A 25,991-nucleotide genomic window follows, 5' to 3' on the forward strand; every position below is an offset into this window, starting at 1 on the left:
AACATACGAAAAATTTTGTGTAAAATACTCATTTTCCTCACTGGGATGTTGTGGCAGCTAATCAGGTTATAAATTGTTATGTATTGTTAATTGTTATATATTGCATATTGTTAATTGTTATATATTGTTAATAATTGTTAATATAAATTGTTGCTTTGGACACAAGTCTTCAGTATTCCATATTTTCATAATATATTTCTTCCCAATGCATCCACACATGTGCACGTTCAAGAGAAATACGAAGAGAAATCATTACAAGACAGGCAATGTGGGATTTTTGGACAGTGTACTTGAATATACATTTTTCTGTATTACAAAGCATGTACATTTTTTGTCTCATAATCACCAAGCTATTTGAGGGTGTGCTTCCCCAGGTACACCAAAGCTCATTTTCGTCTCCTTGTACATACATATTCCATAAATTCTCTATCAGCAACCAACGCGTAGATTGAAATGTGGCTCCTTTGGAGCAGTTAGATACCATCGGTGGTTTCTGATTTATCACCATTTTTTTCTTATTCAAGGACTCAGAACTGAACGAGTTAAGGAAGACGATTGAACTGCTGAAGAAGCAAAATGCTGCTGCGCAGGCTGCCATCAATGGAGTCATCAACACACCAGAGCTCAACTGCAAAGGTGCGAACCAAGCACCACATATAGCAACAGTGCAGTGCTCATGAGACTTTCGTCCTCGTGGTAACAGCTGGTGTAACCGTCAGACATCAGCTTTGTCTCGCAACCGTGCTCTAATTACTGGTTTGGTATCATGTGCGGGTTCGAAACGGGTATCTGTATGAATAGTGCAGTAAATTCTGCGGAAGTAAATGGATGTCTTGGACATATGAGAAAGCATTTTACCAAAGCTTTTCCACCTGCAGTGTGAGCTCACTGAATTTGCTGTAAGCATTTAGTAATTCACCCATCTAGACACTGATGTGAAGCAGCAGGGAGCAAAGAACCCAGTTTCGGAGCTGTCAGACACTTGTCTTTATTTTCTTTGGTGTCCAATGTAAAGTCTGGACGCAGTCCTGTCTTATCACGCTTCTCTTACTTATCCCCATAAAGTACACTTATATCAAATTTCCTACACAATTTTGACACCACCTCCATTCATATTCAGGACCTGGAGCTGCTCAACCCACAGACCTGCGGATCCGGAGGCAGCACTCGTCGGACAGCGTCTCCAGTATTAACAGCGCTACCAGTCACTCCAGTGTGGGAAGCAACATCGAGAGTGATTCAAAGAAAAAGAAGAGGAAGAACTGGGTGAGTCCATTTTAACAAATTGCGTGAGGTTTATATAAAATTGTCAGAACACGCATGGTGAAATCTAGCTACTCGGCTCCTCCTTCCTCCCCTCCTGCTACAGGTCAGCACAAGGACTGTGCGCCGTTTAAATCCTGTGTAAACTCTCTTTTGAAGGCTTAATTGAGTCGTAAGTGATGTATATGCTTGTGTTGACTCAGCCTAGGATTGAATTTTAGCTTAACAGCCAAAAGGCCAGTCTTAAATTAGAAATAGCTGTCAAAGATCAGTTCTGGCTAAAAGTAATATGATGTCCAGCCCCTTAGGGGAAACTTGACGTCTGTCATTAAAGTAAAACAAACCCCCAATGAGAGATCATTCTTACTGTTTTCTTTCTTATTGGCTTGTAGGGCTTTCTTTTAAGTGAGCACGTTAAACACTGTAAGAACTCTGCTTTGAACGTTACCGTGGAGTTCTACAAAAATTTACCAATTTTAAAAAATTTACTGTGATGGACATTTATTTTGCAAGATTTTGCAATACTTACCTTTGATTTCCAATTTTTCCTTCTTTGCTCATCATGTACTGTGTACAAGGTACCGTGTACTGGAGGAAAGGTACATTATATTAAACTCCATTTTCAATTAGACCATAACTGCCTTAGTGACCTAGTCTGATTGTAGTTTGGCCTAAAGTCCCTAGATCCTTGCTTGTAGCCAGTAAAGCAATCCACCCCTTCCTTCCCACTGAACTTCAATCTCCCTGGATCTTCTGGGTGTACAGAGAACTCCGTGTAGCTACAAAATGTGGTCTGAGCTGGTAAAAGCTTGATTTGTGTTTGCACGATATCCTCTCCAAAATGTTTGTGAAAATCCTGAACTGTAAGAAACAGCTTCCTGAGCAGGTGCTTGTTTCTGTTTCTCTCTTATCCCAGTGGTTTTATTTTGATATCTTGCCAGCTCCTTCATAACAGCAGTATTTCCACTCTGCCCCTTAAATAATTGGCTGAATGGAAACAGCGTCATTTCCAAATCCTTCTTGTGCTGGGTTATACATTAGTTATAGACAAAGTAAATTGCTCTATTTTTTAAATTGCTAGAGACTCTTAATTTGTGACACAAACCTTTTGTAATGATTAAGCCTTAGTGAAGAGAAACACTTTTTACATTTTTGCTTTAGCTTCTATTCTTCGTTATTGTAACCTAGTAGATACAATCCTACAGCACCCTACACTTCTCATTCATCAAATGACTGTTTTTAAGCACAGTTAAGGAAACATCTTCTTATAAAGAGAAATAAGTAAAGCTTCCATGAAGTAGAAGAAACAGGACATTATTTTTATGTTGTTCTTAAAAGTTAGTACATCATTTCTGTAAAATGAAGATTGAAAGTTAAATCAGTAGTTTACTGAGAAAATATATAAGTTGAATCTGATTCACACATTGTTTATTCCACAAATACTGAGGAAGTTATCAGCCAAGATCTTTCTGTTATATATCGACAGAACACAGCTGTCCATTCAGAGCTGAAACACCAGATTTTCAACATTTCTCACCGTAGGAGTCTTTATTTAGTTTAAAAATAACTTTCAGCTCGTATTAAGCCAGCCTGTGTACAACATGTAATTTGTGATCGCGTTAAATGGTGTTCGCAGAGTTAGGAGACCCGTGAGGATCATCAAGTCCAAACCCTGACTCTACACAGGGCAGCCTAAAAGTTAAACCGTAGATCAAAGAGCGTTGTCCAGACGCTTCTGGAACGCTAACTGTTGATCTGTAACTTCATGATAGCATCAGTTTAATGACATGAATATTCATTCTTTTTGTTGTTTGGAATATGACAGTACATTAAAAAGAGGTTCTTTTAGTTGCATGTAGGTAGAAAGGATTCAGCCTTTTCACCTGGTGAAATATGTGATCCTGCAAGGAAAAACACAATATTAACTTGGCTGTCAGCCAAAATATTCTGTCTGAGCTAAGGAGAAAATATAATTTAAATAGTTAAGAGATTTGGGTCTGGTGTCTCCCTCAAGCCATACAAAAAATGACTGCACTTTGTTTGAAACACCTGGTTTTGGAAAACACAGGGTTCCAGTTTGAAGGTAACTGTTGGTCTTTGCTGATCATTGGTCATGTTTGTGTTGGAAATCCAAAGCTTTCCTTATCGCTGGCTTTATCTGTTAAAACATGTCTTTTTTCCTTCCCCCACTTCCTTTTGCTTCCGCTCCTTCCGGCAGGTCAATGAGGTAAGGAAGACCTACTTTAAACTATGAGATACAAAGCTAACCGACCCGTTTACATCACTAACCCTTTCAGCATCATTAACCTTGTCTGAGCCATGTTACATTCTAGCAGCAAGTTGCTACAACATTGCTGTAAAGCTTGTTGCACTGAACACAATTTGCTATAAACCAGTAATCTTAAAAATAAGAAGCATCCATATCCAGTCCTATTGACCTTATTAATCTCACAAAATAGCTAAGGAAAAAAAAAGTCTTTTTTGTTCTTTTTTTACCTCTGTCAAAATACATGTGAGTATGGCTGTATCGTTTGGAGTATTTGCATGTTTGAGTTTTTGCTCTGTGGCCTTTTTTTGCCTGGTTTCATTCTTAAGGACTCTCAGTGATGCCTACTGTTGTGATCTTATTTTTTTCCAGTTACGCAGCTCCTTCAAGCAAGCTTTTGGCAAAAAGAAATCTCCCAAGTCAGCATCTTCTCATTCAGATATTGAGGAGATGACTGATTCTTCATTACCTTCTTCACCAAAGCTACCACACCATAACTCTACAGTTTCAACACCATTGCTGAGAGCTTCCCATTCCAATTCTCTGTAAGTGATTTTGTAATTTTTAAATAGAAAATGGAGTGGAAGGCATCTTGCTGTGTTAGTAGAGGAAGAGAGAAATACCATGCTTTGGAGAGATCCAGTGTTTTCCGTGCTAGCTTTCCAGGACATCTCTAGGCCACTTTCCAGAAACAAACAGTGGCAAAATGTGCCTCGCACCACCTTGTCCCCCTTGGTTCCTCTGCCTAAGAGTCTGCACAGCTGTGTAAGCACTGTCTGACAGCTGTTCAGCTCCATGCACTGCTCGAACCAGCTGTTCACCATGAGGCCACAGCAGAAGACGCATTGGGCCAGACTGGATTGTCCTGTACATCGGGGCTGGTGTGTTGCCGCTGGTCGGTCCTTCTCCTGAGTGTCACTCAGGTTATCTCCCAGACGGGGACCATGGTTTGCGAAGTGTTTGGGGTAAAATCCTTAACCCTGTTATACTGGCAGAAGACTGAGGGAGGAGCACACTTTCAGCTACTGCCTGTTTTGGAAGTTCTGTAGTCGAAGGAAACTACAGGCAGAGGACAGAAAAGTGGAATTTATATATACAGAGAATTATAATCGGGAACACGTAAGCTGACTCCCAACCCGGTACCTTTGCATTAGTGTCCGGGAAGCTAAAAATCATTGCATTGTTACTGTAGTACAGTTTAATATTTCATTGGGGTGCACTCTCAGGAGAACATAGTGAGTGTGAAGAGTATTTGTAACCAGGGTGACCTTGGAGTACAGAATTAATTGGATCTGTTGCTGTTGATGAAACAAGCCAAGCCAAGTGTGGGATTTTGTTTTCTCTGTTGGCTAAAGACAGCACGTATTGTACTAATCTGCAATGATGAATTCCTAATTAAGTTGACAAATTCAGATAAAGGTAAGGATTTACTGGAAATCAGACAGCGTGGTTTAGCCATGCAGCTGAACTCATCTAACAGCTTGTGCCTGATGAACAGGGATGATCCTCTCCTCTATTCTTCTGTACCTCCCCAGCCACCTGTGCCTGGTCCTTCCCTTGCACTAGCTCTGCTACTTCGCAAACAAAACAGCTCCACTGAGCCCATGCAATGTGCTAAATGAAGTGAGAAATAGTTTGTCAGAAACGTGAAAAGTTGTTTTTTCCCCAGGTTGCTGGGTTGGATCTGCTCAGGGGGCTGCTCAGACTCTGTTGAGGGCCAGAGCTGGTGTAAGCATGGGGACATGACAGCAGCACAGCCGGGAGCAGGCTGGGGAAGAAGAGTGAGAAACCAATGTCTTCCTTTGGGTAGCAGCAAGCTATCATACAGGCTCATCTGTAGGACCAAGCCATACCCTTCTGCCTGTGTTTATATGAGAATGAGGTGTAGGCATTAAAGTCAGGACTTGTGCTCTGCTGCTTCACTCATTTTACGTTCATGGGAAGGTCGTAGGCAGTCTCGAGGCTTCATTTTGGCCACGTGTGAAATAAAGTTAAATAATTGCCTTACCCCGCACAGTTTTGAGTCTAAACTCGCATTTTAGAATGTGCTTGGAAAACTTTGTAAAACAGATTTTCAGTGAATTCTGTCAGTAGCTTCATCACTTGAGTAGGATAAATAAATACAGAAGGTTGTAAGAGGCAATGATGTGAAACATATAATTACCAGAGAGCCTTACGACCTTGTAGATGGTCATGCGAAGCTTCCAGCCTGATTTCGGATCAAATGCATTGGAGTAAGTACCCAGACTCGAAGTTTTGCCCATCGCTTGTTTTCATGTGAAGAGGTGAAAACATTAGCAATAGTTTCCAGCCGTGTAATAACGATGAAATGTCAGTAGGAGAAGTTAATCCCTTGTGAATTTGTTTCAAAGCTTCTCCAGTCTCTCAGCCTAGCTGAGGGAGTTTCTGGTGAGTGCAGCAAATTGTGGTTTAGAAATCTAAGGCCAGAAAATTGTCAAATGATCATCTCGTCTGTCGTCAGTCAAAAAGCTGCGTGCGTACGTCTCATCTTGACATGAAAGCCAGAAGGCTAAGCAAGAGAAAAGACTAAATACGGGAACAGAGGGAAGGCTAGAGCACAAGTAAAACTTGTGGGTATTGGCTTTTTGGTGGGGAAAACATCTCTCATTAATCTGATTTAGGGAAAAACATTTTAAATGAAATCTCCCTCAAAGCATGCAGCTGTGTAGTTGATCTTCGTATAGAAACATTTACGAATGTTACTCGCCCAGAATCTTTTTTTTTTTGTGGGAGGAGGGAAGAAAAAGGCCACCAAAAATTTTTGAGGCATGAGCGCTTTAAAGCGAGCAGGAATTTATCACGCTTGAATAGGTGTAGAGTTCCCAAGCCCTCCAGAACAGTTCAGGGAAACCCAGCTGTGCACACCTGGTGAGCTTTAAATCTGTCTGTAAACTCATCAATCTCCATCCAACTGCTGTTACTGCCAGCACCCCCTTAATTTATTTAGATTTTGGCTTTAGAAGTTTTCCTTTATGGCAACTGCCATGAATTAATTAAGACTATCCAATAGTAGGTGACTTCCAGAATTCTGTTTCAGATGCTGATTAAAGAAAAATAACCCTCAGACATATTTATTTCACTAGTCTCTAATGTTTCCATGACCTATTTAATATCTGATTTATGGTATCACTAATCCAATAAGCCGAAACTGTTGCCTGCTTCTTGCTGAATAAAAGAGGTTTTTCTCCTTTACTTACAAATGATGGAGAAGCACCATCTGAAAAGTGCCGAATGGTCTTGTTCAATGTCTGTTTTTTCAATCTTTTCCAGTATTTCTGAATGCACTGACAGCGAAGCTGAAACAGTCATGCAATTACGAAATGAGCTAAGAGACAAGGAGATGAAGTTGACTGATATTCGTCTGGAAGCTCTTAGCTCCGCCCATCAGCTTGACCAGCTTCGGGAGGCGATGAACAGAATGCAGGTAAGAAATAACAACCCCAAACATTGCAATCCATGTCGAGGTGTTGAAGATTGGCCAACGTGCCACACAGTAAAGATCTGGAAGAAGGTATATTTGAAGTTTTTGAATGCTTACTACAAGTTTTTCTAGCTTTGTGCTGGTGTTCAACCTTGTACCTTCATTGAAAGTCAGCTTGAAGACATGAATTCTGCTGCCCTCGACGGTTTCAACCCTGGAAACCTATGGGGAGATGATTTTGTTGACTGTCAGCAACCTCTTAAAATGTTCCCATGCTCTCTGCTTTACAGTAGCTGCATTTCAGTGTTTAGTGAATTGCCACAGATTGATGTTTTCTGGAATACTTTGAAAAGTTTCATGGAAGGGACATGATAATTAAAATCATTAATTTATTAAAATAAATTAAAATATTATGAAAATTGCATTTCTGCTAAACTAGCATTTATTCTTAAGTTACTTTTGTTGCTCTCTTTTAAGTGTACGTTTTCACTGTGCCTGCTAACTCCTGACTTGTCTTTTCAAGAGTGAGATTGAAAAATTAAAAGCAGAAAACGATCGGCTGAAATCTGAAAACCACGGGAGCTGTAGCAGGGCTCAGTCTCAGGTTTCCATTTCATCCTCTCCGAGACATTCAGTGGGTCTCTCTCAGCACAGTTTGAACCTCACGGAGTCAACCAGTCTCGGTGAGTTTAATGGGAAGGGCGGTGGGCAGGTTTTATCCTGCACTTGGAAGATTTGGTTTGGTTAGCCACGGAAAAATGAAAGCATGAAAATTATTAGCAGTTGAGGTGTGGAAATGTGTCAGGAGCTGGCATAAAGCCTTCTTTTAAAATGTCGTCGTAGGTCTGCTACGCCCTAGATCGGAGATGTCCAATTATGACCTCAGCTGCAAAGAGTCACGTTTAAAGCCATTTAATGGTGTAGATTTGCCAGGGGATATATCGTAGGAAGGAAAATACAGAGTAACTGACTAATAATTTTCAATGACCTTCACTTTTTAAGAGTGATAATGATGTTTGGTAGGAAAGTCAGTACACCTGGTTCTGGTGTTTTGCCTCGGGGTGTATGAAGCCCAACTGTGTTGAGTTTGACTACAATAAACGTGCTGGCGTAAACCAGAATAGTCTTCGTTGTTATTAAGATACAGCTGTGAAGCTGTCGATGTTTTCTGTTCACAGACATGCTGTTAGATGACACTGGAGACGGCTCTGCCAGGAAAGAGGGAGGCAGGCATGTCAAAATAGTCGTCAGCTTTCAGGATGAGATGAAGTGGAAGGAGGTGAGTTGTGTTTCATCCCCAGCTTTGAAATACAAGTGACTTTGGAATGTGGCAGAGAATTTGAATCCCATTTGTTTCGGAGGTTTTTATTTGCAAAAGATTTTTTTAAATTTTCTCTGCAAAATAGTTCATTGGTGTATGACTAGTGGCAGCCAGGGCTCTAAACCCCCACTTCCTTGGAACTGCTGAGAGCCAACACCATCAGTTCATGGTGTCTCATCAACTCACCTGCAGTAATCTTTTATTTGACAGCTTCTTGTTAGTGCCATCAGCACTGGCCGTGGAGCGTGTTGGTAACACAGGGTTGCTGGACCAGAGCTTGTGTCAGTGGTGTAGGTGAGAACGCTACAATTTAAGCCTGTCAGTAGTATCTCTGAAAACCAGGCCGCTCTTTCAGCATCAAGGAGGTTAGCAGACTAATCCACACCTTGGGACAGCATCTGTTTAAGACTGATGTGTTAAAACCTGCACAAAGCTCTTGGGCCTTTCTGTTAAACTTCAATAAAATTTTAACGAATAATGAAAATGATCCAATGTGTCGATAGAAGGTGCACCAAAATGCTAGAAACACCGGTATTCTGGAAGAACTTAATGGATCCTAACTGGGGGATCTGTAGCTTATAGTTCTAGTTCAAGTTGTCCTCTCTGGCACAAGTATCCCATTCTGAATGACATCTTTCAGATGTTCTCTATTCATGAGTAGTTGAAAGAATCCTAAATACCCAAATACATTTCAGATATTGTAAAATCGCAGCCCACCTCATGTGTAACGTATGCATGGATCTGCTACACAGTCCAAGCACTGACCTTGCTATCACAGTATGAATAATCAGAAAGAAAGTTGACTCAGCAGATATTTCCATTAAATACCATTTTTGCATTAACAATTACAGCCCTGGGTAAGCAAATTAACAGTAAAACTGTATTGCTAGTTTTCCTAGAGTCCACTGTGCTCCCAGTCAGTGAAGTTACCACATGGCAATGATTCCTAAAGTTTTAGCTGAAGTCTTTGACAGAAATTAGTTTTTCTTCAATGAATGTTTCACACTGAATGCAGCTATAGAATAATAGAAAAATGGGGTGCATTTGTTTTTTATCTGCCTTAGAAATCAGAAACAAAATTATCAACTAAAATGCTGTGATACACCAAACAGAACACAGAAGTTGTTATATATAAATATGTGTATATAAATATCTATCTAGATATGTAACTGTTTATGCATATAATCATGTATAATTTCTATAGATATATCTTTACATTTCTATGTCCACAGCAGCATTTCTAGAAGTCAATAGGATAAACTTTGCAAATGCAACACAGTTGATTGTGAAGTTATGGAGAAATTAATGTGCTGTGAACTTTTTTGCCTAGATTTTTCCTAAGTTGTAATCCTCTCAGAGGTTTTTGAATTGTTCATGGATTGATTACTACTTAAGTATCCTTTAGATGTGTGACTCCAACACTTCAGAAAACATTTAGTAGAAAAGAAGGATTCCATGAAGTGTTCAGAATTCACCGTATAGAGTGGTAAAGATGCACCATAATTTAAGAAAAAAATAGAACAAAAAAAAGGAGGGGATAAAACCCAGCATTTTAATTACATTAAACAGACTTGTCTGATACAATTAGGATTTATTTACTAACTTAAGTTCACATTTCTGTGCATTTAGGATTCGAGGCCTCGCACCTTCCTCATCGGCTGTATCGGAGTCAGTGGCAAGACCAAATGGGATGTTCTGGACGGGGTTGTAAGACGGTTGTTTAAGGTCAGTGAGTATAACCTGCTGTCTGCTTGAATTCTCCTGTTAGATTTTGACAGTGCCAAGCAATGTTGAGCTTGCTGTGATTATTGCTGTTATAGCACAGAATAAAGTCGCCGAGATTTCAGTGCTGCCTAACTTTTCGTGTCCCTTTTTCACCTAGGAGTATATCATTCATGTGGATCCCGTGAGCCAGCTGGGACTGAATTCAGACAGTGTTCTGGGCTACAGCATTGGAGAAATCAAACGCACCAATAGCACAGAGACACCCGAGCTGTTGCCCTGTGGCTATCTAGTTGGAGAAAACAACACGATTTCAGTTACCATCAAAGGTGATTGTGCTTGACCTGTCTGTTGTAGTTCTCACTAATTGCAGTTTTATCAAAGCTGGATGTGTCAAGAAACTCAGAGGAGTAGAAACTTTTTATTGTGCTGCTTTTTCCTGGCCGTGCCTTTTATTTACTGGTACTTCCATTTTCATTTGATGAAGACAGCACTCCGAGTATGCAAAGTCTATAAATTCAGCAAATTTTCAGCCTGTAGCAGTAGGAATAATAACACACACAGCAGTTTTCTCCACATATCTTGAACTGATGCTTGGAGTTGTGCTGGAGAAGACCTCACACCACAAGGGACGTAATGGAGTTGTCTGAGCAGCAAAGTGCCTTCCAAATGAATAAAGTCTCAGAATTTCATTGCCTCTTTGTAACAGTTACAGTTTCCTTCAAGCAGAGTAAAAAAATTCTTGATTTCACTTGCTTATCTCGCTGAAGAGTCCCTCCTTGGGCACCAGTAAGGAGGGATCCCAGAATTCATGGGACACCTTAAACTCCCCATTTTCAAAATGTATGCTTTTCAAAAGTCTCATCTGTTTCATTATATCATATGGATAAGAATTTAATGCTTATATTTCCCGTATGGTTTTTCATTTGGTTTCTCGGGGAACCGTTTTTATGACAACAACGAAGAAAAGAGATTTGAGGGAAAAATACTCACTCGCTGCATTTTGAATGCACGTCAGTTTGCTCGAAGTAACACCAGTGAAATCGAGCATAGATCTGTGTACAGCAGTGGAGTGTGTGACAGCATTGCCAAACACCCTGCAGCTCACATTCAGAGTTTGGCTGTGGCATTTGACTTAAAGTAGTTGGATTTTTTTGAATATTGCTGTAAAAAATCAATTACCTTGGGTAGCAAATCAGTGGGCAGGAAGACAAAATAAGCCATGAAATATCTCAATTTACTGAGGTTTGATGTGAACCCAGGGTATTCTGCTTACTTAAAGACATTGTCCAGTAGTAAATGCCAATTGAAATATTGCCTAAGATCTAGCTGTATCTGTAATGCTGCGATCCGATTTTATATTCAACTTGCATAGACTTGACTTGTATTTTGAAGGTTCATATGTAATAACAGTTTTCAATGAGATAGAAATGTATTTAATCAGTTTATGGAAAATCGCTTCCATATACCTTTGAGATATAAAGCTGCCTGTATAAATATTTAATATTCCAAGTAGCCATTGAGGTGCAAACATTTCTCTGTGTGATCTGCCAACTTCCCTTCCTGCTGTTTGTTTTGAAGCACTATTTTCCCTGAGCCAATTCTGCCGAAAGTGACTGCTGATGTTGCGTAAATGCTTATCAGTAGGAGTTTTATGTTAGGCGAGATAACTATCAGCATACAGAGGAGTTTAATTACAAGCGTTTGGGAAAGCAGGGGGAGTTGATGATAGCTGGGGTTTTTTTCTCTAGTGATTCAAAAGTAAACAGGTACATTGTGGCTGAATGCATGCCGTACATGGTGAAATAATGCAAAATGGATGGTATGTGTGTGAAAAATGTGGCCTGGAATCATGTGGTATGGCAGCTTTCATGGGGCCTTAGACACCGTAGGATGCAGATGAGCGCTTGGAAAACTGGGAGAGCTGAAGGAGGATCCCGGCTAAGCCCACAGGTCACTCCTACACTTGTTTTACCAGCTTTATATGTGCTCCTCTCAACCACGGAGGATACCAGAGTGGGAGAGGGATTTATCTCTGCACTGAGAAACAATCAGCTGTTTCGAAGTGTCATTTCGGGGTTTTCTCCAGCTATTACTGGGCCCAGGGACATTCACAAAATGACATTTTTCAGTTCTCTGGTTTGACTGTCTAGTAATTTCAACTAATCTTGATTTGTTCGAACTCCACTAACGGGATTGCTTTGCAGCATTACATCTACTTAGTAAAAAAAAGAAGAGAAACTTTTAAAAATGCAGGTAATTTGAATAAAAATTGGGAATCCCTCTGAATGAGGAATCTTTTCCTGTTGCAGGTATCTGTGAGAACAGTTTGGACAGTCTGGTGTTTGAATCGCTGATCCCAAAGCCTATACTGCAGCGTTATGTCTCCCTCCTGATGGAACATAGACGGATTATCTTATCTGGCCCCAGTGGCACCGGTAAAACATACCTGGCAAACCGCCTCTCGGAGTATATGGTCCTCAGAGAGGGCAGGGAGCTGGCCGATGGCATTATTGCAACCTTCAATGTGGACCATAAATCGAGTAAGGTGAGGAAAGGGAAGCCATCCTTGCACAATTAATGCTACCGTGTATCAAAAATGAGAGTCTCCTCCTTTATTAATCCCTCAAAAGCCGATTTTAAACTGATCTTTAAAGCGTTGTGTTAATCCTAAAAGGAATAATATTAAAGATTTTCAGAACTGCAGATTCACCTGATTATGGACCTGAAACAGTAGGCTTCCAGGTGTGTATTTAAACACCTTAAGGTGTCACGATTTTCAAGTGGTTAGGAGCCTGAGAATTGCTGAGGAAGTTTAAACACCTGCATGAAATTCCCGGCAGCTTAAGCAATCCCCCTTGCACGTGGGCCTTTTGCCAGTAACCCTCAAATGCATCTCAAGGCTGTCAAGAGGTCCTGCAGCTGCGGGTATCAGCAGTTGTAATCTGTATAGGCTGGGTTTGGAGCGGCTGTTGTCCAGGCACATTCCTGCCCTGGTAAGGCATGCCTCTGCTTTTTCATGTGCTGCTGGTTTTGCTGAATAGACCTCCAGTGAACGTCTAGATTAAAGAAAGAAGAAAAGAAAAGAAAAAAAAAAAAAGCTGTATATTTGATGGCCTTAGGCACATTTTTCTCTGGAGGAAAGAGATGGTTGAAAGTGTGGTTATAGACCACTGGTATAATTTGAGACATGTTAGGGAATAAATGCTTTAAAGCCGGCAGCAGCCCCCCGAGCTCATCCTTCTTCCACGGCGTTGCTGAAGGCATCCGAATTTGGCCTCTGTCGAGGGATGCTTTGTTCCAGATTAATTTGGTCGGCTCTGTCTTGATACACATGCGCTTGCAAGAAAATACAGCAAGCCTAGCTGGGATGCAAGGTTTGGTTTGCTGTCTGGAGAGCTGAACAAGTTCCTGAAAAGAAAGAAAAATACATTTCCGACCTCTGGATGTGAGGTTAGGACAGCACGAATGAAAAAACACGAAGCGAAGGACAAAATCTTACTCCCCCTTTAGGCCCATGTCTCACTCAGGATTTCTGATACAGTCTTTGAATCTTCAGCATAACCTACAAAAGAGAAAGAAACCCATATTCTGGTTTTTCATGGAAAATGTGTGCATTTGTGAGAGGTCAGGCTCTTTTGCTCTAGATTTCATTACACAGCCAGTAGCTTATTTATCTTAACTGGATTTTCAAGGAATATGAAGAAAACTGTCTTTATTGGTTTTTTTTCTTTATATATGCTTTGCAGGAACTCCGCCAATACCTGTCCAACCTAGCAGATCAGTGTAACAGTGAAAACAACGCTGTGGATATGCCTCTTGTAATCATTTTGGATAATTTGCATCATGTTAGCTCCCTAGGAGAGATCTTTAATGGACTTCTGAACTGCAAGTACCACAAATGGTAAAGAAATTATATCAGAACGCATTCCAAATTTCAGTCCTGCGGTCAGACCACCACTGTTGCAAAATATGGTCACAAAACCGAACTTTAGATAAATTTGGTCAAGTGGACTGAGACGGCCAGACCGTCCATATTATGGACCGGCACGTCAGAGGTTTCTTTTCTTCATAAAATGATCAATTCCTCTGAAATCAGTAATAAAAGAGTAGTAGAGGGTTTGGGTCATTTGCATTCACTTCATGTGGTAGATCTTCAATACTAAAACCCTGTTTTTAGTAGAGGTTCCTGCTTGGAGATTTCTGCTTTGCTTTCAGAATTTGATGTTCTTAGAAGTCAGATTTTCAGTAAAGAACTTGGTTATTAGTAACTATGAAAACCTTCTGTGACAAAAGAAGTTTGAATAACCATTTTCAATATTGAGAGCTTACTCAAAGGTCGTTTTTCAAAGTTTAAAAGTTTGACTTGCTTGGTTGTGGGTTTTTTTTTCCCTTCAATAGTCCATATATTATTGGCACGATGAACCAAGCCACCTCCTCAACACCTAATCTTCAGCTTCACCATAACTTCAGGTACTGTTTATTCATGTTTCTCATTCGTGTTTGTGGGCTGGCAAAGGAGTAATGGCTACTGAGTCATCTGAAATTGTTCTTATCAGCTGAAACAGCAAACTGAGAGAGAAATACCATTCGCTACTAGTTGCTGCCCTGACATGTGCAGCTTTGTTGTGATGCTGTTAGTAAAGTAGCTGGGATTCATCAAACTTTTCAGAGAAGTGTTAAGGTATTTGGTCCTCTAACAAATTTTAAGTAAGATACTAGGCAAAGCAGATACTGAATGAGAAATAAGCTGAAACAATGCACAAAACAAATTGTTTAATTTAGTGAATTCATCATTTCCAAATAACTTTTGCTAAGAAACATACATGACTGGGATAACCCATGTTGATCATGATGATAATCCAGAAATAATAAAAGAAATTTCGCCCAGAATAGTTCTGTTCAGTAGCGTGAAAGAGAAATAATGGCCATTTCTGCTGTTCTGCCACAGATGGGTGCTATGTGCTAACCACACTGAGCCGGTCAAAGGCTTTCTCGGCCGTTTCTTGAGAAGAAAACTAATAGAAACAGAGATCAGCGGCAGGATGAGAAATGCAGAGCTCGTTAAAATTATTGACTGGATTCCCAAGGTCTGGCAACATCTGAACAAATTCTTGGAGGCTCATAGCTCCTCTGATGTTACTATTGGTAAGTGCTCTGCCCATATGCCCAAGCATATGCAAATATATGTATTTCATTTGCTTGTGTATCGGGCGCATCCTTGTACCTTTCCTTGTGCTATATCAGGTAAATAAGGTTTCTTCAAAACCCTACTTTTAGATGCCAGTGTACGCTCAGGCAAACTGTACAAGAAGTTTCTAAACTGTTTTTTTTCTTTTCCTAAGAAAAAATTACCTCTTTCTAAGTCCTGGATACAAACCGTATTAGGAAATCTGGTTAACTTTTTTGCACCTTGAGGGCTGTGGTTTGTTGATTCAGAGGATTTTTGAGCTCTCAGGAAGAGCAATTCGCCAGCTAGCTACTTACGTTCTCTCATCCTTGGCTTCTTTCTCCAGAGAACTGGAAGTCGTTGTTTGATCCTATTTTGATGCATATCATGATAGTGATTTGAGCGTGATATCTGAATTTCCCTTTCCAGGTCCACGGCTCTTCCTCTCCTGTCCTATAGATGTAGATGGTTCTCGAGTTTGGTTTACTGACTTATGGAACTACTCCATCATCCCATATCTTCTGGAGGCAGTTAGAGAAGGGCTACAGGTGAGCAGGCAAAAGTGAAAAATCATAGGTCTTGAATGGTATCTATTCAAAAGGCAACACGGCTTCGAACAAAACTCAGTAAGAGCAGCGTTTTCTGTAGGTACAACTTTGCACGCTGAATACCTGCATGTCTGTAAAAATATAACCTTAATTGTTGTTAATTTTGGGCAGAATTACTTCTTCAACCAATTTTGGAATGTGGAGTGGAAGCACTAAAAGTCTGGATTAGATTTTTTGAAAAGTGTTTAGATGCCCAACTACTGATGTGTTCAGTGGAGGGAGTTAGACACCCAAATATCTTCCAATAATCTGTTCCACAAGCACACCTTAAAATCACACTGTGCCTCTAAAAAATATGTTTGTGGCCATTAACTTAATTATGCTGGATTTTCCTGTGTAAACCACATCTTTCAACAGAGGAGGAACAAAGCTGTTTATGGAGAGAAACGTATTACTGAGTGACAGGATCAGTATCAGTGACGTTTTGATTACTTCTCGGTCTGCAGGATGAATTTTTTAGCAGAATCCTTCATAATTCTTTCAGAGGCTGTAGTGAAATCATCATTGATTGCCTGTACTTAGTAATTGATTCATACTCTAGCCATTTGGATAGTTTTAAGCATTACCACACAGTCCTTAGCGTCTCTATGACAATAAAGCTTGTTGGAATCAGGAGGGTTTAACAGAGGGTTGCTATGGACTTGTCATGCAACCATGGAATAAATGACTCTTTTTTTATTCTTCAGTCTGTTCACAGAATATTTATTCTGTTCACAGAATAAGCATGGTAGCGCAACATTTAACAGTTCTGGAGATATCATCAAATATCAGTAAATTCTGGGCATTCCATACATGAAAGCTAAACACGAGATCACACATACAGAGATGAAAAAGTGGATCAGGGAGAGTCTAGAAGATTGAAAAAGGGCTAAAGGTGGTTGGAGAATAGGAGATTATGGCAATGCATTGGGAGCTTGTATTTTGGTAAGAGGACAAATGCCATTTTAAGGGCATAAGCTATAATTAGGTCTGATAGAGGTAGGAAGAGGGTAGTACTTCTCCATGTAAAAAGGCTCATTGGAAAGACAAAAACATGGAAAGGATTCAGAAAAGAGCAATAGGTATCATTAAGGTACATGAAGCCTTATTCAATGAGAGAGATGAGAAGCTCAAACTATTCAGTTTATTCAAGAGGAAGCTAAAATATTACTTGGTCTATGGGAGTCTTCTGCTTTAGTCTTTCCGGGAATAAAAGCTAGTGGATGTTTGACAAGTTTGGACTAGACAAATTCTAACTATAAGCAAGATATGGCTTGCTATTAGTAAGAATAATTAACAGTTATGAAATTTTACTTATAGAAGTAACAGGTTCTCCATCACATATGTCTCTGTGTCTGAAGACTTTCTGAAACATGAAATAACTCCAAGTACGAGTTCCGTGAAGAACCAGTTATGTGGCAGAATGGTTCCTTCATGTTTGTGAAAGATAGTTCTCTCCATTCTGCTGCTGCTTAGGGCTCACTGTTGCAGTGTTTGTCAGGATTCGTTGCCATTAAGATATGTGAAAAAAAAAGTATGAAATATTTCTTTTGGAAAATACTAGGATTTTGTTTCGATCTGCTTGTTTGTTATGTTGCTTTTCTGTGCAGTAACCTTTCCGTATTAGAGGTGCAGCTCTTGTCTGCATGGGAGTGCTCTGCGGAGAATAGAGAACCTGTGAAGATGCACCAGTCTGAGTACTTGAAGTACTAAAAAAAAAAAATAATAATGGGATTTTACATTGTCCAGTAAAAATCACCTCGTGTTTCATTTGCTGTCTATACAGCAGAGATTTATAGACATTAACAGAGAGAGAGAGAGAGACAGAAGACAACCCCGTCCTAGAAAACAGCTTTTACTAGTGGCTCCTTACAATTTTATGAAATACATGAATTCTTCAACAAGTTTGGTCAGAATTTGTGCAAACTGTGTTTGCCATTTGACAATTGTCAGTGCCTGGAGACCTCCTTTTCTTTGAAACGGTTGTGTTAAGCTCCTAGAGGTGGAGAACATGATAGTTCCTAAAGTACAACACCCACAGAGGAACCTTGCTAGAAATACGAGAACAATTTTACATAAAACTTCCTGTAAAAGAAGGTAACGGGAGCCAATAATCTTTTTGATCTGAAACAAGTGACAGGAGAGCGTGTGACTTTGTTTCCTCCTGGAAAGGAGAAAACCGATACCCACGGTGGTGCTTGGGCGCCTTGTACTGTGTTTTGAAGCTTTCCTATCGGCTGATCAGCAGGTGTGGAAAGGGTTGAAAAACTAGTGACAGAAATGAAGAGAAAGCGCAACAATGAATAAAACTGTCTTTTTGCTTGCTTGTTTTGCCTGATACCGGCATCTTTCCTTAGGCTGTTTGAATGGCTTGTGTTCCAAGTCCAGGGATTTCAGTTTCTCACTTTGTGCTGTAGATTCGTTTCCCCAAATTCCACTAATTCATTTCTTTTTAAATAATTTCTCAGTGTACTCTAGATTTTCTCTTTTGTTGAGTCTGTGCATAAAAATAAGACTTCAGTACTTGAGGCATAGCCAGAGTTGTGCTGATGAACAAGTGAATGCTAGAAATGTGTTTCATTTTGGGATGTTTTCTGTCCCCCATGCCCACAAATGCTCCTCTGAGAGCACATCATCTCTCATTAAATTGCCTGCCAGAAAGGAAGGGTGGACCACTGATTTCACTCTGATCTCTGTGGATCTACACTGAACTATTTTTGTATATCTGTTTCTCGTTTAGAGGACTATTTTGGGTCAAAGACAAGGGAGCCAACTGGATCCTTACAATAATTGCTCCCATTGGAGCTGAGTGGTTTTGTTCATCAAAACAGGGATGTGAAAATTAGAGGGTGATGTAAAACCCCAGTTCTTCCTGCCTGGTGTATCAATATAGAATGCAGCACCAGCAAAAAGGGGACCCCAAACCCCTGCGGCTTCCTGCCACCGTCACTGGTGCTCCGGTCATTTCTCTGCGGTGCTTTGTGAAACAACCCGTTAGATTCTTGCCCTCTTAATTGCTCTCCAGAAAACGTGCAAGTGAAGGAGATGGACAGGACTGGTGGCTGTGGAAAGGAATAGCAAGTTAGTCATTCAGCTTCTCATCTCCTGAAGATACGTGATGATTTCATATATTGAAATGGGAATTTTACTTATTAGTTAATTTTTAGAAACGAGCTGGGATCCACGCAGACCTTCTAGGTAGCAAGCACATGTGAAGAATATAAAATCCTCTCCACTTAGCAACTGATGTGTATTGCTGTCAATCCAAGAAGAAGATTAAAATAGGAGATTTGGTTTACCACAGCTTGCAGGCGTTATGCTGAGAAAATAACACAGTAGAGCTCAAGGCTGAAGAGCGGCTGGGTGGTGGCAGCGGCTGGGTTTGAGACCACCGAGCTCCATCTGCTGGGCACCTCTGCTCTGGGCTGGGGCTCGCTGGGTCTGCTGCGGAATAGCGCAGGTGTTGGTATTTAGAGCAGTTTCATACTTTCTGCATGCAAAAAATAAAACCACAAAAAACCCAAGAAGAAATAGAGATGAGGAAAGTGAGATGGCTTCGGATCCGGCAGCGAGCTGATGAATTTCTTTGAGACCACTGCTTTTCCCCCTGTGCGTTGTGCAGGGAAGGGAGCCTTCTCGCAATTCAGGTGATGAAATGCCAGTGACAAACTCCAGCTCCTGAAGGATGTTTAGGCTGAAATTTATAAAGCAGAAGTAAACATTTTAAAGTCACTTGGAGTTGTATTTATGCTTCTGAAAGTCATGTGGCGTTAAAATGAATTTATTATCTGCTTAAGGCAAGCTTAACGGAATATAACAAGAATATGTTGGCATTCAGTAACATGACTTCAAGACAGAAAAAGGCTTTGAAACAGAGTGTGCTTACTTGAAATAGGAACATGACCATAGACAAATCCTGCTGGCACCTTTTCTTGGTTGAATACAAAGAAATTCCCGACTCGAAAACCTTTTTCTGTGACATCCATCATCACTGCCTGATGACAGGGCTCACGTCTCCTCCTACGCATTCCACCGACAGCGGTTTCACCGCAACAGCAAACGTAGATAAGGCGGCTGCTGGTGCGATCCAGGTGTCAACACTGACGGCCTCTTTCGTGTGTTGACTTTATTTAAGTTAATCTTGCTGAAGTGAGGTTATTCTCAGGTCTCCCTTTCTTCAACCGGTGCCGACAGAAGGGCACTGCAGTCTCAGCGGAGTTGGCTGTCGGATCAGTTGCCATGAGAAATAGCTAAAACTGTGCGTGTCACTGGGGTAAGGGAAATCTCACTTGTTTGTGTTCGGCCCTTCCTTCTTGCAAGCGTTTTCTACAATCAAAGACTCGTGGCACGTTCATTTTGGTTAAGTAGGCACTGGCTGAAGGGGCAGACTAATAGGAATGTTTTCATGCTTTTCCAGTTGTATGGGAGGAGAGCGCCCTGGGAGGATCCTGCCAAATGGGTGATGGACACCTACCCCTGGGCAGCCACCCCCCAGCACCACGAGTGGCCTCCTCTGCTACAGCTGCGGCCTGAAGACGTGGGCTTTGATGGCTACTCCATGTCGCGGGAGGGCTCCACCAGCAAGCAAGTCCCCGTGAGTGATGCTGAAGGAGATCCTTTGGTAAGCTCTCGTTTTTGAAATGGCAGAGCCGCTTTGTTGCCCTTGTTTCTAGGGATTAGAAACAGGAATAAAAAAGTAAAGGACAGTTGAGGAGCATTTAAAGGTTCTGGAATGAGAAGGCAATGTCTCTGGGGAAGGCGTCAAGTCAGCTCAGGGAATGCATTCGCACAGAAAGCCTGTGCAGTTTTGCAAGAAACAGAGGCAAAAGCTTTTCAAATGCATTTCTTGAGGATATATGGAGGAGTCATTTTCTGAAGAGCGACTGAGGATGTGTCTAATAAGCTTAATTTCTACACTGTGGAATTAAATATATGATCTTGTTACGTGTACTTGAATAACACAATGGAACTGCTTCATTTAGCCTGTTTTGCCAGTCACAAAATAGGCTCGCTGCTTAACTTCACGGGGCTTTTAGAGCTGTCTTCTTGACACCAAATGAAAATGGAGATTTTCAAAGAATGTATGAACTAATAATCTCCATGACTGGTGTCTAATTTATGAATCAGAAAAACCACCGGAAGCATAGAGGGAAATGTTAACATGTATTTCTGTAGAATACGTAAACTGAGCTTGAACACTAAATACACATTTTATTTCAATGGGAAACAGTTATTGAAGCAGCTGTGCAAACTGAATGCCCTGAAGCTGTTCTGTTGGGTGTACATTTTTCCGGATAGCTGGGAGTATAGAATGCGTGTTACAGTTTCTGGTAGTGCATACATACATATACAAATACCAGGCTAGATATTAGGATGTTCAGGTTTGCCTCTTTTCACTGAGCTGTCCTTATTTCCCTGGGTCAGAGGAAGAGAAGGGGGTAGGGTGGGTGCAGAATCCTGTCGAGTACAGCTGCGGGCTAATCCCTTCAATCCTCTCATTTTCACCTTTACTGGAAAAGCAGACTTTTCGTGACTAACTTGCATGCTGCTATGACGTGTTCTACAGTCGATATCTCTTTTCAGAGACCCAGTATTAATTACCCCAGTTGTCTCTTCCTTTCCTTTGTTACCCACCAGCAAAGTGAATGCCACCGTAGCTTTTGTATGGAGTTGATTTTTTTTTTTACCTCAAATTATGAATAATCGTGAACTCCTATGCCTTTGCAGATGAACATGCTAATGAGACTGCAAGAAGCAGCCAACTACTCAAGTCCCCAGAGTTACGACAGCGACTCTAACAGCAACAGCCATCACGATGACATCCTCGATTCGTCTCTGGAGTCGACGCTGTGATCTTCCTCAGATAGAAATAGGTTGTTTCCATTATTGCTCTCCCGTTTGGCAAGAACCCTGATTCACAGACTCATGAAACGAGCACGTTCCTGGGCTGGGATCTCAGTATTAGAGCTGCAAGAACAAGACACTTGGAGTCAGTCTTGAACCTGGGTGCAGGCAACCCAAGCAACCTTTGTATTGTTTTTCTTTTGACGATGATGAGAACTGCACTATTCCTTTGTTTTCTTCTGTTTAGTTGCTGTAAGCTCTCATGCCTAAGATACTGAAGATGTTAAAAAAAAAAAATCATCATTATTAAAAGTTAAAGGGAACGGGGGGAACTTCACAGCTATGAAGCAAACGCTTTGTGCCATGTACTGTCCGGAAGGAGAGGGGAGAGGAAATTTTTACCTATGCTGCTTCTGACCAAACACATTTAGGTGAGGGCTGGACTTTTACCAATCAGCTTTGCAGATTAAACTCAGCTTCGTATAGTTCTGGTGCTATAACAATATCACTTGCCTTGGTAATAAGACTCAATAAAGGCAAAGCTGCGAAACAGGGAAGTTTGAATAAATATTAGAAAAGAAAAAAAAAAAAGAGAAAAGAAAAAGCGCTGCTCTCCTTGCCAGTCTGAGACCTGGGCTTTTTTTCATTGTGTGTTTGTAAAGAGATATATATAAATAGGAATATATAAAAATATATATACGGTCTGAACAAATCAGGTTTTTTCAAACACTGTGTAACAATCAGTCCTACTCCAAGTGAAAGATCAGGAGGCCCTTTGCTAGTCGGGGCCTGATTCTCTTCCCGCTTACATCCACCCAGCCAACTCGGTTGACTTCAGTGGCGTTACCCCCGTGTTTACACTGAGGGGAGCGAGTTGCCCTCCTCCGCGAAGTCGGCGGGAGAGCTGTGCCCCATGCGGTCCCACGGCTCCGCCGGACCTTCGGCAGCGCGCAGGCGTGGTGAGCCCTGCCCGCGGAGGTGAGCTACACCCCGGGAAAGGGATTAATCGGAATTTCAGTTTGTAATTCTTGCCATGAAATGTTACAGCTGTTTTTTAGAAACTTTGGGGTTTGTTCAGAGTTTTTTGTTCCAATCAGCACAACCATAAATGGGTTAATTAAACCTCAGCTCTGTGACGGTTCCAGTGCTACTCCGATGACAACATTTACTTCCATGACTTATCTTTTTTAATTGCATAACAAATTAGTACTTTAGCAGTATTCGGGTCTGGGGAAAAAAAGGAGGGAAGGTACTGCGTCTTTTCAGTCTAGCAGGGCCATGCTTTTGAGCTTTGGCAGAGCCATGAACCTGGTTTTGTTTCTCCTCCCCTCTGAACGCACACACCTACGCTGTCAGTGTTGAGGCTGGTACTTCTGCTGGGGAGCAAGAACACCTCCCAGAGCATTGCACCGTCCTTTGTATGGACGCAAACGCTCCCACCACCGTCACCACAACGGCAGCGGTACCTCCGCGAAAGCGTCACTCCTCAGTGTCGGTTCGTACGAGCCTTTCCAGCTATCTTTTGGTGCTGACTTTTGAAGCGATGCCTTATTTTGTACTAATTGTGTTTGATTAAATTAGTGCTGTATATTACGGGATTTTATTTAAAGAAACAGGGCTAAAGTCATCTCTTGGAATATCAGAAGTTGCTGTGAATGTTGTTTGTGTGAGATACTAGAATTTGTTTAAATGTGACAGAAACGGAGGGAAATGAGATAACTTTTCGGGTTCATATCCATCTGCAGCTAAGAAATCACTGAAGAGCTGTTTTATCCATGCAGGAGGAAAAAATAAAGCTTTTCGACTATAAGAAGTGCTGGCATTAATAAACTACAGGAATATGCTGTTTTTTCAATGTACAGAAAAAACTTGCTACGTACACTTTTTTCAGAGCTTGTGGGTTTAAAGTACCAGCACAGACAAGTTGATGCTTCTGTGACTCAGCTTGAGAGGATCGTTTTATTATACCTCATGACTTTCTGTAACAGAACTGTACTTTGTCTTACTGAGCTGGTCTTGAATCTGCTCCTGTTACAACTTTTAAGTGCTGATGACTTTTTTTTTTTTTAAAGAAAAATATTGTAAAAGAATAATTTAAATATTTTAATGATGGGGGGAAGAGCTTGGTGGTGTTACTGTTTTGACCTTATGAACTCTATTTCATTATTTCACTGAATGAAATACCAAGGGTTACTCAGCCAATGTTCCTAATCCAGTTCTTGGTACTGTAAAAATGGGATAAATCTGTATGGGATCAACTACATAGCATGCTGATGGTGAGTTTGAGAGAGGTTCATTTTTCCGGTAGTCCTGACAATTCTGCTTCCCAGCACTGACTTCACCTGCTACTACTGTGAATTTTGGTACCTAATCCCCCAGCTGAATCCATGCAGAATAGAGCGTGTGCCTGTAAAAAAATCCAGTTGCAGGGCTAGGGCTTTAAAAGGACGTAATATGCGAGAAAATGTCTCGGTTGACCTTTAACGGAGTGCTGTAAGATGTGTTTAAAATGGTGGTTTATTTGTGGGGAACGGGTATATTTTTTTTTTTCTTCTCATTTTTAATCCTGTGCTTAAGCTCAGGAAGGATTTTCTGTTATCTGTTACTTTTTATTGACACTAGCTTGGGTTACAGTGAGCGAGGCAACTTAGAGTAGGCTAAGCATTCTAAGCATCACCATATTCGGTGTCTTTTCGGAAACTTCGGGAAGCAGGGTCACCTGTTGTGCAAACGTCTTAGTTTTTATCAAGACTTCTCATAGATTAAGTCTTTCTTCAAGTGACTTTGTTCTCATTTAAGGCTTTTTCAAAATGCTTCCTCTTTTTTTTTTTTTGGCCTTTTTTTTCCTAACAAAGTTGGCTTGTTTAAAAAAATAAAAAAAAAAAATCAACAAGAAAGAAATGCAAGATTCTATGCAACATTCGTGTTGAGTTATAAATTGAAAGTAGAAACCATTTTCTTTCCTTCAGAACTGCCAAGAATGATACAGGCCATAAAGGAGACGTGGTTTACTGGGGGAAGGGGAGGGGGAGGGGGTTGGTTAGCCTTTTTGTACATTTTGGAAGAAGCAAACTGGTATTTCGTTGTTGATGCTTAACTTCGATATTATGTGTATGAAAACTCGTCTAAATGTGGCAATTTTCTTTCAAGAAAAAAAATACAAAAACAAAGCAAAAAAAAAAAATCTTTCTTTGTCGATATTAAATGGAAGGTTGCTGTTTTGATCTAGTTGTTTCCAGTGGAACAGTTTATGAAATATGTTCTATAAGATGTACATTTTTTCATTGTAACATAGAAATGTAAATATTTGATTAAAAGTGCTGCATTTTGATGAATTTTTTCTAGCCATTTTTAAAGAGAAAAACTAGGAATTGAGTATTTTGTGTACGTTTATGATGTTTTTCCATTTGCTCCTCTCCCTATTTAATTTTCAGTTCTCATTTAGGATTGGAATTTGTGAATGGTCTGTTTGAGATCATGCCTTCCCTTTCTCACCATCCCCGTTTCTCCTCCTCCCCACCCCTGTGTCATGGAGAATAAAGCTGATGATTGTACCAGTCTTAAATTATTCATGATTCAATAAAATTGATGCTTATTTATTCAGATTTGTGGCGTCCCAGAACTTCTTGTCCCTTCTTAGTCAAAATTGTCTATTTTTTATTTGAAGACAGTGGAGTTAATTTCTTGGCTTTACTGGCTTCTTATAAGTATTGTGAAAAGATGCCAACAGCCCTTACCCACATCCAAGAGGAGAATTAGCAGAGGGACTACACTGGTACGATTCTCTCCCATAGCTAATGTTTGCCTAGGGCGTCTGTCAAGATCTCCTCAGGACAAGACCAGTCTATCCATTTAGTGTCTCTGCCTAGAGCTCGTGGCCAGCAGGCTGGACACATCCCAACACCAGCTAGGGCCAGCTTTGTTTTCAGGAGAAGTCCCTGTTGGTCACAAGGGCCGTGGGTGGCCATGTATGTTAGGCTTATTCTGAGCATTCTTTGCAGAATGAACTTCGTAGAATCATAGAATGGTTTGGGTTGGAAGGGACCTGTAGAGGTCATCTTGTCCAGTCCCCCCTGCAGTGAGCAGGGACATCTCCCAACTCAATCAGGCTCAGAGCCCCATCCAACCTGGCCTTGAAGGTTTCCAGGGATGGGGCATCGACCACCGCTCGGGGCAACTTACACATTCCATGCACTGTTACAATTCCCTTTTCACCTATTTGATAGAAACACTATGATTATACAAGGTTAAATTTACATTGGTCAGTAAGAACATGTAGGAAACTGTTCTCCTTCCTTTCAAATAAATACTCTGCTCTAACTCAAAAAAAAAGTACTCTTTTGAGAAAGGATAAATCCAAAAACCTCTGTACTTGA

At 40.8% G+C, this 25,991-nt stretch overlaps 1 protein-coding gene across 4 annotated transcripts in view; it reads left to right on the forward strand.

Annotated features, from left to right (window-relative positions):
* NAV2 (neuron navigator 2) overlaps positions 1–25,220 on the forward strand; it is a 235,825-nt gene extending 210,605 nt beyond the window's left edge. For all 4 annotated transcript variants that reach the window (XM_075427329.1, XM_075427330.1, XM_075427331.1 and 1 more), the window contains 15 exons: positions 525–636; positions 1,121–1,266; positions 3,902–4,074; positions 6,821–6,974; positions 7,495–7,654; positions 8,150–8,250; positions 9,922–10,017; positions 10,175–10,343; positions 12,327–12,562; positions 13,764–13,918; positions 14,416–14,487; positions 14,966–15,162; positions 15,614–15,732; positions 20,189–20,392; positions 21,499–25,220. In XM_075427329.1, the coding sequence (XP_075283444.1) occupies positions 525–636; positions 1,121–1,266; positions 3,902–4,074; positions 6,821–6,974; positions 7,495–7,654; positions 8,150–8,250; positions 9,922–10,017; positions 10,175–10,343; positions 12,327–12,562; positions 13,764–13,918; positions 14,416–14,487; positions 14,966–15,162; positions 15,614–15,732; positions 20,189–20,392; positions 21,499–21,624 (2,220 nt within the window). In that variant the 3' untranslated portion in view covers positions 21,625–25,220. The remainder of the gene's footprint in view (positions 1–524; positions 637–1,120; positions 1,267–3,901; positions 4,075–6,820; positions 6,975–7,494; positions 7,655–8,149; positions 8,251–9,921; positions 10,018–10,174; positions 10,344–12,326; positions 12,563–13,763; positions 13,919–14,415; positions 14,488–14,965; positions 15,163–15,613; positions 15,733–20,188; positions 20,393–21,498) is intronic.
* The last annotated feature ends 771 nt before the right edge of the window (positions 25,221–25,991 follow it).

Source organism: Opisthocomus hoazin, chromosome 7 (assembly GCF_030867145.1).
Source record: "Opisthocomus hoazin isolate bOpiHoa1 chromosome 7, bOpiHoa1.hap1, whole genome shotgun sequence".
Taxonomy (NCBI): domain Eukaryota; kingdom Metazoa; phylum Chordata; class Aves; order Opisthocomiformes; family Opisthocomidae; genus Opisthocomus; species Opisthocomus hoazin.